This window comes from Phyllobates terribilis, unplaced genomic scaffold, assembly GCF_046119375.1.
Source record: "Phyllobates terribilis strain yellow unplaced genomic scaffold, ASM4611937v1 Scaffold_7__3_contigs__length_470593459, whole genome shotgun sequence".
Classification (NCBI taxonomy): domain Eukaryota; kingdom Metazoa; phylum Chordata; class Amphibia; order Anura; family Dendrobatidae; genus Phyllobates; species Phyllobates terribilis.
This window is the reverse complement of record NW_027362767.1, coordinates 135,478,295-135,495,122: the sequence shown is the minus strand read 5'-3', so window position 1 is coordinate 135,495,122 and position 16,828 is coordinate 135,478,295. Positions and strand designations below refer to the sequence as shown.

Here is a 16,828-nt window from a genome sequence, read left to right as displayed (position 1 = left end):
TATTACAGCAGTGACATCACCGCTCCTCACATATAATGATATATTACAGCAGTGACATCACCGCTCCTCACATATAATGATATATCACAGCAGTGACATCACCGCTCCTCACATATAATGATATATCACAGCAGTGACATCACCGCTCCTCACATATAATGATATATTACAGCAGTGACATCACCTCTCCTCACATATAATGATATATTACAGCGGTGACATCACCGCTCCTCACATATAATGATATATTACAGCAGTGACATCACCTCTCCTGACATATAATGATATATCACAGCAGTGACATCACCGCTCTCCACATACAATGATATATTACAGCAGTGACATCACCGCTCCTCACATATAATGATATATTACAGCGGTGACATCACCGCTCCTCACATATAATGATATATTACAGCAGTGACATCACCGCTCCTCACATATAATGATATATTACAGCAGTGACATCACTGCTCCTCACATATAATGATATATTACAGCAGTGATATCACCGCTCCTCACATATAATGATTAGTGTTGAGTGAACATGCTCGACACTGCTCGGTACTCGCCCGAGCATCACGCTACTCGGGATGTTCGGCGAGCACCGAGCATTTCCGGGTTACTCGGGCGGGAGCTCGGGTCTCCGCCCTGCATGTTTGGCGCTCTTTACAGAGCCAATGAACATGCAGGGATTGCCAGCCAGTCACTGTAATGCCGCAGCCATGTTGGTTGTGGGCATTACAGTGATTGGCTGGACGCACAGCGTCACCTCGAGTATTTAAAACCGGGCGCCGCCATCTTGGACACAGTCGCTCCGGATCAGACAGTGTAGGGACAGCGCTGCTGAGCTAGGGAGAGATATAAACTGCAAAATAGTTAGTGTAGGGTCTGTAAAGGCTGCCAGATCAAACAAACAGTCCTTCTCACGACTAATATCTATCCCAGATATCAGGCAGGCAGGCTGTATAGGAGAAGCAGTGGTTATACCAGCAAACGCTGCATTACAGTCCTGTGTGCTCCTGTTGCTGAAATTGCTGGACTTAGCTCCAGGTCTCAGGGGACAGGAAAAATCCTTTCTTTTTTCATCTAAATCCTCTTTTTTTTTTCCTCCTTCACACTGTACAAATACCCGTCTTATTAACCTTTTGGTGTCCCCCCCCCCCCCCCCCAAAAAAAAAAAAAGTGTGTCTCTGATTTTTCAGACACAAATATATCTGTTGAAAATAGTCTGGTGTAGGCCAGAGAAACAGAAGTGTTGTTTTGCAGTTCCACGGGTCAAACCTCTGTACTATCCATTTTGGGCCATTTGGTATCTAAAAAAACACAGTTTGAGTGTGTCGCTCACTGTTCAGCCGCAATTAGATCTATTTAAAAAAGTCTGGTATACACCAGTTAACAATAACTGTGGTTTTGCCATCCCACGGTAAAAAAATCTCTATTATTCAGCTTTTGGTATTTTTTCCGTAAAGAAAAACAGTAATAGTTTCTCCCTGATTGTTCAGATTGTTTAAAAGAGTCGGGTGTAGGCCAGAGAAATAGAACTGTGGTTTTCCTCTTCCACGGTTCTAATCTACTTTTTATTACCCTTTTTCCATTGATAGTGCAAGTGTAAGCTATTTTACTTCATTTACAATGGGCAAGGCAAGTGGCAAGGGACGTGGAACTGGACTTTCTGGTGATGGTTCGTGCAGAGGACGGGGCCGTGGCCAAGGTGAAAATGTGCCACAACCAACAGCCACATCTTCTCGCTCCCACTTCTTGACCGAATTACTAGGGAAGCACAGAACAACACCAGTATTGCGAACTGATCGGTGTGAACAGGTTATTAATTGGATAGCAGATAATACTTCCAGTTACCTGGGCACCACCACCTCCGGTCTGTCTTCCACACGGTCAACTCTTAGTAGCCGTGAGTCTCGACCGCATACTCCTCCTCACCCTGATGCTCCTTCCTCCCACCATGCCGAGTGTCGTCAGACAGCAAGTGATCCCACACTTGGACACTCTGAAGAGCTGTTCACTGGTCCATTTCCATATTTGGGCCCCTCGCCTGATACGCTTGAAGTGGTGGAAGAGGAGATCCCATGTTGCGATGCCCAAATATTTGAACAGCCACGGCCACAGGAAGTCGACGCTGGCAATTTGTCACAAGAGGTGGACGATGACGAGACACAATTGCCAGCAAGTGAGGAGGAGCATCGTGGTGCGCAAGTGGAAGAGGAGGAGGTGGTGGATGATCTAGTAACTGACCCAACATGGCAGGAGGACATGCAGAGTGAGCCCAGCAGCACACAGGGGGAGGGAGGCAGAGTACCCCAACAGGCAGGAAGAAGCAGTGTGGTGGCCGCAGACAGAAGGCGGGCAACCGTTCCCCGTAACTCCAACACGAGGGACGTTGCCAGTACAAGCGCTAGATCTTCCAGAGTCTGGAATTTTTTTAAAGACTCTGCTGATAACCCCATGCCAGCATCAGCAGGGGTGACAAAACTACCAGCCTGACCACCACCAGCATGATCAGGCACATGGCAGCAAAGCACCCGACTTTGTGGGGAGAAACCCAGGGTCCACGACCAGTGTCAGCGGGTGTCACCACTGCTTCTTCCACTGTTGTGCGTGCAATAGAACCCCCTGTTGTGTGCAAGGCAATCCCCTGTCCATACTGCATGTAAAGATGCCCCCTCCTCTCAGTCTTCACTTGTTATGGCAGTTTCTCAAGAAACTGCATCAACGTCCACGTCCACGTCCCACCGCAGCGTTCAATTGTCCATATCCCAGACCTTTGAACGAAAGCGGAAATTCGCAGCTAACGCCCCACAGGCCACAGTCCTAAATTCGCACATTTCACGACTGCTTGCGTTGGAAATGCTGCCTTTTAGGCTGGTGGAGACGGAATCCTTCCGCAATCTTATGGCGGTGGCCGTCCCTCGGTACTCGGTCCCCAGCCGACACTATTTTGCCCGGTGTGCCATCCCCGCACTACACAAGCACGTGTCCCAAAGCATCTGCCGTGCCCTCAACAACGCAGTTACTGGGAGAGTCCACCTGACAACGAACACATGGACAAGTGCTTGTGGCCAGGGACGGTACATCTCTCTGACGGCACACTGGGTAAACATAGTGGAAGCCGGGACCCAGTCGGACCTTGGGACGGAACACGTCCTCCCCACACCGAGGATTGTGGGCCCTATGTCAGTCATAGTTGCCCTCACAGTGTATAGCTCCTGCGCATCAACCTCCTCCTCCTCCTCCTCATGTTCAGCCTCCATCTCAGATATCACCACATCAATTACAAGCTGGAAGCACTGCAGTACTGCCTCCGCCAAGCGGCAACAGGCTGTGCTGAAACTCATAAGCTTAGGTGATAAACCTCACACTGCTTGTGAGTTGTGGACAGCTGTGAAAGAGCAGGCAGATCTGTCGCTGAGACCGCTGAACCTACATCCCGGCATGGTCGTGTGTGACAATGGCCGTAACCTGGTGGCGGCTCTGAGGCGAGGTGAGATCACACACGTACCATGCCTGGCTCATGTGCTTAACCTCGTGGTTCAGCGGTTTCTTAAATCGTACCCCGAGTTGCCAGATCTGCTCGTGAAAGTACGCCGCCTGTCAGCTCATTTTCACAAGTCGGCTACAGCTTCCGCCGCCCTTGCTGTGTTGCAGCAGCGTTTGCAGCTTCCGGCACACCGACTGGTGTGTGATGTCCCCACACGTTGGAACTCTACCCTCCACATGTTGCAAAGGATTTGTGAGCAGAAGAGAGCAGTTGTGGAGTACCAGATGCAACAAGGCCGTTGATATTCAGGTCAGACTCCACACATAAGACCTCAGGAGTGGACCTGGATGTCTGACATATGTACCATCCTGACAAACTTTGAGGAGGCCACCAAGATGGTGAGAGGCGATGACGCCATCATTAGTGTCAGCATCCCTCTTGTCTGTCTTTTGCAACGCTCTCTGCAGAGAATTAAAGAGGAGGCATTGCAGCCAGAGTATGATGAGATGGATCATGAAGCCGTAGTGGGCGATTACACACAGCCCAGCCTCATCTCATCCCAATGTGCATTGGGGGACAATGAGGGAGAGGAGGAGGAGGAGGAGGAGGAGGAAGAACAGGAGCTGCTATCATGCGCTGTAGACGGTAGTATCTGTACAAGTGTCATACCGTCGGTTCAGCGTGGGTGGCCTGAGGACAGGGGGGAGGAGGAGGAGGAGGAGGAGGAGGAGAGCATGGTCAGTCATCATCTTGGTGAGGACACGGAAATCTTGCCCGTTACCAGTCTGGCACGCATGGCTGACTTTATATTACGCTGCCTTAACCGTGACCCTCGCGTTGTCAAAATGTTGGGTGACAGTCATTACTGGTTGGTGACACTTTTAGACCCCCGCTACAAGGAGAGCTTTCACTCTCTTATTCCTGAGGTGGAGAGGTCTACAAAAATGGGGCAGTACCAGAAGGCCCTTGCTGCAGAACTCTTAAAAAAATTCCCATCTGAACACGCTAGCGGCAGAGGTCACAGTTCGTTGCCCAACCAAGGCGTACAGGCGAGAGAGATGCAACTCCAATCCAGCAGAGGCAGGGGAACACTGTCAACGTTCTGAGACAGATTTCTGACACCCGCCCAGCTTACAGGCCCTGAGGCGCGGGGTACTCTCACAAGGAGTGGAAAGTTTCAAAAGATGGTGAGGGAGTACCTTGCCGACCGTACCAGCATCCTCCGTGATTCCTCTGTGCCTTTTATTATTGGGTATCCAAGCTGGACACTTGGAATGAAATTGCTCTGTACGCCTTGGAGGTCCTGGCCTGCCCTGCCGCTAGCGTGTTATCGGAGCGTGTTTTTAGTGCCACTGGGGGAATTATAACTGATAAGCGCACTCGCCTGTCAACTGACAATGCTGACAAGCTGACCCTTATCAAAATGAACAAGGGCTGGATTGGGCCAGACTTCTCATCACCACCAAATGACAGCAGAGTAACATAAAGTCAAATCCACTGTGTTATTTCGGGAGGTGTATTCACATGCACCGCTTCACATCCACACATGGGTATACGCTTCCTCATTTCGGCTGTTTTATGTTCTTCTCCTTATCCTCAGCCTCCACCACCAATATACCACCAGAGTGCCAGCATTGCAAGTTCCTCTGTCCTTATTTTTGTCAGATTTTGCTTGGAAGGCATAAGCAAATCCTATGGGATACCCACTCCGCAATAATGTGACTTATGTTTGTAATATGCAGTACTGCATGGTTCTTGTAAGGGGCATTGCAAGTTGCTCCGTCCTAATTTTTGGAAGCTTTTGCTTGGAAGGCATAAGCAAATCCTATGGGATACCCACTCCGCAATAATGGGACTTATGTTTGTAATATGCAGTACTGCATGGTTCTTGTAAGGGGCATTGCAAGTTGCTCCGTCCTAATTTTTGGAAGCTTTTGCTTGGAAGGCATAAGCAAATACTATGGGACACCCACTCCCCAATAATGGGACTTATGTTTGTAATATGCTGTACTGCATGGTTTTTGTAAGGGGCATTGCAGTTCCTCATAATTTCTGGAAAGCCTTCCATTCATTGCTTAGGCCAACAGTGCACAGGAGACTCAGTTGCTATAAATGGAAAAAAGGTTTAGTTAAGGCCCTCTGACCTCCATGTCATTTCCAAGGGGCATTGGAGTGCCTCGAAATTTTTGGTAGGCATTGCACTCACTGTATGCCCTATAACTGTGTAGCCGAACCGCTCCTTTTGTTACAGAAACATATCCTACAAGACATATCTGGTTGACTGGCCTGATATTGATGTGAATGGTCCCTGTTCCTCCTGCTCTTTCTCCTTTGCCACCACCTCATCCATCATTTATCACCTGAAGCTTTGTTTTAACTGGAGTCATAGAACTTGGATAGTAGCAGGAAAACATCCAGCAATCCTCGGAGGAGGTAGGATATGCGCCAAAACGCTGACCACCTTAGGCCTAGCCACTACTACATACATGCGCTTGCATTCCAACAAAACAAAGCAGATGCTAACTTCTATCATCCTCATCATGCTCCTCACCTTGGCACTCTCAACTCCCCTGATGGAGAAGCCAGGGCCCACCGGAGGAGTCTGGTTGTCTGGTGGGCTCGGCCAATGCTGCCCTAAAGCAGGCCAGGCTAAGAAAAGTGTGGGAAAGGTTACCGGGACAAATAGGGGTGGCTGGGGATCGAGTATGGACACCCGGCCGCCCCCTGGAGGCTGGGGAGCAAGCGGGGACATCCGGCCACCGGGCGGCTAGGGACTGAGTATGGATACCAGACCACCGACGCAGCCATGGCGTGGTGGCCAGATTCCGCCTCCACATGCCTAAAAGGCCCAATTTAAAGGGCAAGCAAGCAAGCAGTATGGTTTTGCAGCCTGGGGGTGGGTGGGTGGCAGGCTGCATACTTGCGCTTGCATTGCAAGGAATGGGAGAGGTACAATTGAACACTGCCCTGGGACAAGGACTTGAACGGGGATAGTTGCAAGTCTGCAACGACAGGTGCAGGGTGGGAGGCATCTTCGCATGTACCATGAACAAGGGTTTGGCATGCACACACTACAGCGGAATAGGCTCTCCTTCCCACTAAATGCACTGGGGAGGGCTCAGGTAATGTTTTGTTATACGCGCTTAATCTTATGTATAAGGCACACCAGGACAAATAGGTGCGGCTGGGGACTGAGTATGGATACCTCGCTGCCGAAGCAGCCATGAGGTAGTGGCCAGCTTCGGCCTCCTCCAAACTAAAAGGCCCCATTTCAAGTGCAAGCTAGCAGTATGGCATTGCAGTCTGGGGGTGGGTGGGTGGCAGGCTGCACACTTACACTTGCATTAAAAGAAAACAAAGCAGATGCTAACTTCTGTCATCATCATCATGCTCCTCATCTTGCCACTCTCAACTCCCCTGATGGAGAAGCCAGGGCCCACCGGAGGAGTCTGGTTCTCTGGTGGGCTTGTCCAATGCTGCCCTAAAGCAGGCCGGGCTAAGAAAAGTGTGTGGGGGGATGTTCCAAGGAGAAATAGGGGCGGCTGGGGACCGTTTATGGACACCCGGCTGCCCCCAGGCGACTGGGAACCGTGTGTGGACACCCGGCCGCGGGGCGGCTGGGGACCGAGCATGGACACCCGGCCGCCGGGCGGCTGGGGACTGAGTATGGATTCCAGGCCGCCAACGCAGCCATGACGTGGTGGCCAGATTCCGCCTCCACATGCCTAAAAGGCCCAATTTCAAGTGCAAGCAAGCAAGCAGTATAGTATTGCAGCCTGGGGGTGGGTGGGTGGCAGGCTGCATACTTGTGCTTGTATAGCAAGGAATGGGGGAGGTACAATTGAACACTGCCCTGGGACTACAACTTGCACGGGGATAGTAGCAAGTCTGCATCTTCTGATGCGGCAAGGATCACTTCTGATGGGCACACTTTTAGGCAGTGACCTGGGTGTCCGAGATGCTTCCAGGGGTCTTCCCCATGCTGTTCCCATGTCTTTTCAGCACTGTATGCATGTGTCACACAGCACATGGCCAGATAAGGTTGTAAAATGTTAAAATTACATTTCCCGGTGAATGCATTTGTCACAGTTGAAAGCAATACAAAAGTGCAAAAACGCATAAAAAATACTACTTGTGAACACAGCCGAAGGTGTGGAGGAGTATTTTTGTTTTTGGTTATTTATTTTACCTTATACACAAGTCTTTACCCTGGAAAAGAAATTCCTTAACATATTTCACAGGAAAAAAGTTTCAGTTTCGTTTTTGAACGTTTTATTGTGAGCCGGTAAAAGTGGCTTAATACCTCTAACCACGTTGTTGACAGCAGTGACCTGGGGGTCAGGAATGCTTCCTGGGGTGATCCCCATGCTGTCCCCATGTCATTTGAGCACTGTCACTATCGTTTTGGGCAGTTGTTAGGCTTTTAAAAGACTGCCGGGGGTGCCGCCGCAACAATGCTCGGGTCTCCCATAGACTAACATTGGGCTCGTTGCTCGGGTCGAGCACCCGAGTATCACGGCGAGCTCGGCCCGAGCTTCGAGCACCCGAGCATTTTATTGCTCGATCAACACATATAATGATATATTACGGCGGTGACATCACCACTCCTCACATATAATGATATATTACAGCTGTGACATCACCGCTCTCCACATATAATGATATATTACAGCAGTGACATCACTGCTCCTCACATATAATGATATATTACAGCAGTGACATCACCGCTCCTCACATATAATGATATATTACAGCGGTGAAATCACCGCTCCTCACATATAATGATATATTACAGCGGTGACATCACTGCTCCTCACATATAATGATATATTACAGCAGTGACATCACCGCTCCTCACATATAATGATATATTACAGCAGTGACATCACCGCTCCTCACATATAATGATATATTACAGCAGTGACATCACCGCTCCTCACATATAATGATATATTACAGCGGTGACATCACTGCTCCTCACATATAATGATATATTACAGCAGTGACATCACCGCTCCTCACATATAATGATATATTACAGCAGTGACATCACCGCTCCTCACATATGATATATTACAGCGGTGACATCACTGCTCCTCACATATAATGATATATTACAGCAGTGACATCACCGCTCTCCACATATAATGATATATTACAGCGCTCCTCACATATAATGATATATTACAGCAGTGCCATCACCGCTCCTCACATATAATGATATATTACAGCGGTGACATCACTGCTCCTCACATATAATGATATACTACAGCAGTGACATCACCGCTCTCCACATATAATGATATATTACAGCAGTGACATCACCGCTCCTCACATATAATGATATATTACAGCAGTGACATCACCGCTCTCCACATATAATGATATATTACAGCAGTGACATCACCGCTCTCCACATATAATGATATATTACAGCAGTGACATCACCGCTCCTCACATATAATGATATATCACAGCAGTGACATCACCGCTCCTCACATATAATGATATATCACAGCAGTGACATCACCGCTCCTCACATATAATGATATATTACAGTGGTGACATCACCGCTCCTCACATATAATGATATATTACAGCAGTGCCATCACCGCTCCTCACATATAATGATATATTACAGCGGTGACATCACTGCTCCTCACATATAATGATATACTACAGCAGTGACATCACCGCTCTCCACATATAATGATATATTACAGCAGTGACATCACCGCTCCTCACATATAATGATATATCACAGCAGTGACATCACCGCTCCTCACATATAATGATATATTACAGCGGTGACATCACCGCTCCTCACATATAATGATATATTACAGCAGTGCCATCACCGCTCCTCACATATAATGATATATTACAGCGGTGACATCACTGCTCCTCACATATAATGATATACTACAGCAGTGCCATCACCGCTCTCCACATATAATGATATATTACAGCAGTGACATCACCGCTCCTCACATATAATGATATATTACAGCAGTGACATCACCGCTCTCCACATATAATGATATATTACAGCAGTGACATCACCGCTCTCCACATATAATGATATATTACAGCAGTGACATCACCGCTCCTCACATATAATGATATATTACAGCAGTGACATCACCGCTCCTCACATATAATGATATATCACAGCAGTGACATCACCGCTCCTCACATATAATGATATATTACAGCGGTGACATCACCGCTCCTCACATATAATGATATATTACAGCGGTGACATCACCGCTCCTCACATATAATGATATATTACAGCAGTGACATCACTGCTCCTCACATATGATATATTACAGCAGTAACATCACCGCTCCCCACATATAATGATATATTACAGCAGTGACATCACCGCTCCTCACATATAATGATATATTACAGCAGTGACATCACCGCTCCTCACATATAATGATATATTACAGCGGTGACATCACCGCTCCTCACATATAATGATATATTACAGCGGTGACATCACCGCTCCTCACATATAATGATATATTACAGCGGTGACATCACCGCTCCTCACATATAATGATATATTACAGCGGTGACATCACCGCTCCTCACATATAATGATATATTACAGCGGTGACATCACCGCTCCTCACATATAATGATATATTACAGCAGTGACATCACCGCTCCCCACATATAATGATATATTACAGCGGTGACATCACCGCTCCTCACATATAATGATATATTACAGCAGTGACATCACCGCTCCTCACATATAATGATATATTACAGCAGTGACATCACCGCTCCTCACATATAATGATATATTACAGCAGTGATATCACCGCTCCTCACATATGATATATTACAGCGGTGACATCACCGCTCCTCACATATAATGATATATTACAGCGCTCCTCACATATAATGATATATTACAGCAGTGACATCACCACTCCTCACATATAATGATATATTACAGCAGTGACATCACCGCTCCTCACATATAATGATATATTACAGCAGTGACATCACCACTCCTCACATATAATGATATATTACAGCGGTGACATCACCGCTCCTCACATATAATGATATATTACAGCAGTGACATCACCACTCCTCACATATAATGATATATTACAGCAGTGACATCACCGCTCCTCACATATAATGATATATTACAGCAGTGACATCACCGCTCCTCACATATAATGATATATTACAGAGGTGACATCACCGCTCCTCACATATAATGATATATTACAGAGGTGACATCACCGCTCCTCACATATAATGATATATTACAGCAGTGACATCACCGCTCCTCACATATAATGATATATTACAGCAGTGACATCACCACTCCTCACATATAATGATATATTACAGCAGTGACATCACCGCTCCTCACATATAATGATATATTACAGCAGTGACATCACCACTCCTCACATATAATGATATATTACAGCGGTGACATCACCGCTCCTCACATATAATGATATATTACAGCAGTGACATCACCGCTCCTCACATATAATGATATATTACAGCGGTGACATCACCGCTCCTCACATATAATGATATATTACAGCAGTGACATCACCGCTCCTCACATATAATGATATATTACAGCAGTGACATCACCGCTCCTCACATATAATGATATATTACAGCGGTGACATCACCGCTCCTCACATATAATGATATATTACAGCGGTGACATCACCGCTCCTCACATATAATGGTATATTACAGCAGTGACATCACCGCTCCTCACATATAATGATATATTACTGCAGTGACATCACCGCTCCTCACATATAATGATATATCACAGTGGTGACATCACCGCTCCTCACATATGATATATTACAGCAGTGACATCACTGCTCCTCACATATAATGATATATTACAGCAGTGACATCACCGCTCCTCACATATAATGATATATTACAGCGCTCCTCACATATAATGATATATTACAGCAGTGACATCACCGCTCCTCACATATAATGATATATTACAGCAGTGACCTCACCGCTCCTCACATATAATGATATATTACAGCAGTGACCTCACCTCTCCTCACATATAATGATATAGTACAGCAGTGACATCACCGCTCCTAACATATAATGATATATTACAGCGGTGACATCACTGCTCCTCACATATAATGATATATTACAGCAGTGATATCACCGCTCCTCACATATAATGATATATTACAGCAGTGACATCACCACTCCTCACATATAATGATATATTACAGCAGTGACATCACCGCTCCTCACATATAATGATATATTACAGCAGTGACATCACCACTCCTCACATATAATGATATATTACAGCGGTGACATCACCGCTCCTCACATATAATGATATATTACAGCGGTGACATCACCGCTCCTCACATATAATGATATATTACAGCGGTGACATCACCGCTCCTCACATATAATGATATATTACAGCAGTGACATCACCGCTCCTCACATATAATGATATATTACTGCAGTGACATCACCGCTCCTCACATATAATGATATATCACAGCAGTGACATCACCTCTCCTCACATATAATGATATATTACAGTGGTGACATCACCGCTCCTCACATATGATATATTACAGCAGTGACATCACTGCTCCTCACATATAATGATATATTACAGCAGTGACATCACCGCTCCTCACATATAATGATATATTACAGCGCTCCTCACATATAATGATATATTACAGCAGTGACATCACCGCTCCTCACATATAATGATATATTACAGCAGTGACCTCACCGCTCCTCACATATAATGATATATTACAGCAGTGACCTCACCTCTCCTCACATATAATGATATAGTACAGCAGTGACATCACCGCTCCTCACATATAATGATATATTACAGCGGTGACATCACTGCTCCTCACATATAATGATATATTACAGCAGTGACATCACCGCTCCTCACATATAATGATATATTACAGCGGTGACATCACCGCTCCTCACATATAATGATTTATTACTGCAGTGACATCACCGCTCCTCACATATAATGATATATTACAACGGTGACATCACCGCTCCTCACATATAATGATGTATTACAGCAGTGACATCACCGCTCCTCACATATAATGATATATTACAGCAGTGACATCACCGCTCCTCACATATAATGATATATTACTGCGGTGACATCACCGCTCCTCACATATAATGATATATTACAGCAGTGACATCACCGCTCCTCACATATAATGATATATTACAGCGGTGACATCACCGCTCTTCACATATAATGATATATTACAGCGGTGACATCACCGCTCCTCACATATAATGATATATTACAGCAGTGACATCACCGCTCCTCACATATAATGATATATTACAGCAGTGACATCACCGCTCCTCACATATAATGATATATTACAGCGGTGACATCACCGCTCCTCACATATAATGATATATTACAGCGGTGACATCACCGCTCCTCACATATAATGATATATTACAGCAGTGACATCACCGCTCCTCACATATAATGATATATTACAGCGGTGACATCACCGCTCCTCACATATAATGATATATTACAGCGGTGACATCACCGCTCCTCACATATAATGATATATTACAGCGGTGACATCACCGCTCCTCACATATAATGATATATTACAGCAGTGACATCACCGCTCCTCACATATAATGATATATTACAGCAGTGACATCACCACTCCTCACATATAATGATATATTACAGCGGTGACATCACCGCTCCTCACATATAATGATATATTACAGCAGTGACATCACCGCTCCTCACATATAATGATATATTACAGCAGTGACATCACCGCTCCTCACATATAATGATATATTACAGCAGTGACATCACCGCTCCTCACATATAATGATATATTACAGCAGTGACATCACCGCTCCTCACATATAATGATATATTACAGCAGTGACATCACCTCTCCTCACATATAATGATATATTACAGCGGTGACATCACCGCTCCTCACATATAATGATATATTACAGCGGTGACATCACCGCTCCTCACATATAATGATATATTACAGCAGTGACATCACCTCTCCTCACATATAATGATACAGCAGTGACGTCACCGCTCCTCACATATAATGATATATTACAGCGGTGACATCACCGCTCCTCACATATAATGATATATTACAGCGGTGACATCACTTTCTCGGCTTGTCTGTGCCGCTGTCGGACACTTTTCCCCCTGCGCCTCGGTCCACATAGTAAACTGATGAAATTAACCAGCTGTCAGGACGTATATAAACATTAACCCTTTCATATCTATCCTGGGGACAGTTGTGGCTGAGGTTGTATCCTCCAGTCTTTGCTCACTATCGCCCCCTGCAGGAGGGAACTTCAGTTTTCAGTTACCGCTCTGTAATTTACGGGGCGCCTCGCCGTGTGTTTACATGAACCCCTGCTTCTCTCCATGATCCCAGACCGTTCATTAAAGGTATTTTCCAAACTCCGCGAGGCTGGGTGTGACTTCCCCCGGCCATTTCCTGCCTCTCAGGACGGCTTCCGATGGAGAGTAGCTCTGCTCCAAGAGGAAGGATGCAGTGGCGGCAAACAGGATGGGCTCCGTTGCCATGGCGCCAAGACAATCCAGACCATGGAGCAGGGTGCAGGAGAACGGACGGAGGCGGCCGGGGAGAGCCCATCTGGCTTCTGACTCTAGAGCATCTTCCTTCTTATAACAGATCCTATAAGATCCAGGTGATCGAGGGCATGAATGGAGCACACGGCTCTGCCTGCTGGCTGCATAGAGTATGACACTCTTCCTTCTTGCATTATGTAGGCGCCCCCCTATAACGCTGCCCTCTTACATTTCAGAGATCCGGCGGCGGGGATCCAGAGATCAGCTGATCACCGAGTTCCTCCTGATTGAATTTGGCTCCCAGAACGAGGGGAAGACAGAGGTGAAGCGGCAAGGATCGCAGGAGCTCCTGGTGAAACCCCCCCAGCTGTACGATACGCCATACGAGCCCCCTGAGTCCGAGCTGAACGTGGAGGAGCATAAGCAGCGACCTGCGGACGGACAGCGACCGGAGAACGACGAGCGTCCTGCGGAGGAGTACGAGCAGCCGTGGGAATGGAAGAAGGAGCACATCGTGAGAGCACTCTCCGGTAAGCACCACACCCCCCTAGTCCTCACAGAGCTGAGGGTTTGTCACAGTGTGTCAAAATATTAATAGGTGCCATGTTCAGCTCTAGGTGGGGTGAGCATTGACCACACAGCTGCATCTCACGTCTTCCCCGTCTTGTGTTCATCTCCTATAGTCCAGTTTGAAGGCAGCGAGCGCAGCCCCGTGAAGGAAGAGGCCGGCCGGCTGCACCAGCGCCAGAAGAGCTGGACCGCTAAAGTCCTGAAGCAATCGCAGCCGGATCTGATTGAGAAGGTGGATCCTACGTTGCCTTTGGAGAAGCAGAGGTGAGCGCTGGCGCTCCGCGGGGGCCGGTTGTCTGGATTAACCCACAGTTTCTAACATATTGTGCTCCCTCTTTTGGCCGCAGTTGGTATCACGGCGCAGTGACGCGAGTGGAGGCAGAGAGTCGGCTTCAGTCATGTCGCGAGGCAAGCTACCTCCTGCGCAACAGCGAATCTGGCAATAGCAAATACTCCATCGCCCTAAAGTGAGTACAACCGGGGGGCAAGACCCCCAACCCTAATCACTGCATATGGAAGCTGTACTGGGAACAAAGCAGAATGCTGCGGATAATGGGCCCCCAACCCAAAGCTTCAGACTGTTATACTGTATAAGGGGGGCGTCAAGAGCCCAGTCCTCGAATTAGGACAATCCAATGAGATAAACTTGGCACTTCTGCCATCTGGTGCCCAAGTAGGATCCAATCCCGTTAGAGATTCATATAAAAAAAACTTGGCATTCAGGTGAATTGAAGATGAATGATTTAAAAAAAATGTTAGCAATAAGATAAGATGAGAAATCTGAGTGTAGTGACCCCAGTATCCACCGTTGAATGAAGGATGGCAAGCGCTTCTGTGCCCGCAACCAGGGGTGCATACATAACACTGATGAAGGTCTAATACAGACTGAAAGGTTTGTGCATCTTTGGGATTGCTAATAAAAATGTATAATTAGTCATCTTCAATTCACCTGAGTGCCAAGTTTTTTTTTAAGTATTCTCAAATTAAGACAAGGCTTCTGAACTGATCAGGCCCCAAACTAGACCCCCCAAAAAACATTTAGACCCCAAGACCAAGCCCCTAAAATTATTATTTCTCAAGACCAGACCCCTAAAATTATTACGATCCCTCACTAGGCCCCTAAAATAATCAGTTTCCAGATGCTAAAATTATTCCAGTCCCATACAAGACCATTAAAATTAATTCAGACCCTATACCAGCCCCTTACAATTTATTCATCCTCCGGGCAATGAAGACCGGGGCACAGGGCCCTGACGGTGTCAGCCCTCCACCGGTGCATGTATGGCGGCAGGTCTGGGGTCCGGCAGCCTTCGTCCCAGTGATGGACCCCTGTCCTGTATAGTGCGGAGGTGGTGGATGTCGGTACATTGACCCTTTCTCCGCTTCCTCTTAGGACCAGCCAGGGGTGCGTCCATATTATCGTGGCCCAAACCAAAGACAACAAGTTCACCCTGAACCAGACGAGCGGCGTCTTCTGCAGCATCCCTGAGGTCATCCACTATTACTCCAGCCAGAAGCTGCCCTTCAAGGGGGCCGAACACATGAGCCTGTTATATCCAGTGCCGAGGGGCCCGTGACCTCACCCCCTTCCTGCAATGGCTGCCCCCTCTTTTCAGCTTTTTTCTATATATGATGAAAGTAAAGTAAGTGATGGAAGGTCTGAGGAGGTGAGGAATGGAGCCATGACTGAGGGTCTGAGCTGTACGTGTGGCCCCCCGGAGTCTGTGTGCAGGGCAGCGAGCCTTTGCCATGTATCTGCTTGTATTATACCTGTATACTAATAAAGACATTGTACATTCTGTGTCTGTCTGTGAGGATGATGATGGTGGTTGTAGTGATGTGGGGAGAAGGAGGTGGTGGGAATAAGGAGCAGTACCCTGTGTGTGGAACTGTGGTGTATCATGGTCAGAGCTGATCTATGGAGGTGCCAGTTGTCAGGTAGAAGACGTGGTACGTACAGATCCCTTCACTTCCCGATGGCTCATTCCTATTTCGTCATGAGACTTTAGGGTTCTTTCGTGCCCCAAGGATTCGCCCCTATTGGGCCGTGATGTTACAGACACGTAAGAACTGTCGCCTTCCATTTTTATTCCCAG

The 16,828-nt window shown here is 46.9% G+C and overlaps 1 protein-coding gene across 2 annotated transcripts in view; it reads left to right on the top strand.

Annotated features, from left to right (window-relative positions):
• SHE (Src homology 2 domain containing E) overlaps window positions 1–16,531 on the top strand; it is a 62,673-nt gene extending 46,142 nt beyond the window's left edge. For both annotated transcript variants that reach the window (XM_073639232.1, XM_073639231.1), the window contains exons 3-6: window positions 14,399–14,692; window positions 14,846–14,996; window positions 15,080–15,199; window positions 16,126–16,531. In XM_073639232.1, the coding sequence (XP_073495333.1) occupies window positions 14,399–14,692; window positions 14,846–14,996; window positions 15,080–15,199; window positions 16,126–16,309 (749 nt within the window). In that variant the 3' untranslated portion in view covers window positions 16,310–16,531. The remainder of the gene's footprint in view (window positions 1–14,398; window positions 14,693–14,845; window positions 14,997–15,079; window positions 15,200–16,125) is intronic.
• Window positions 16,532–16,828: the final 297 nt, after the last annotated feature.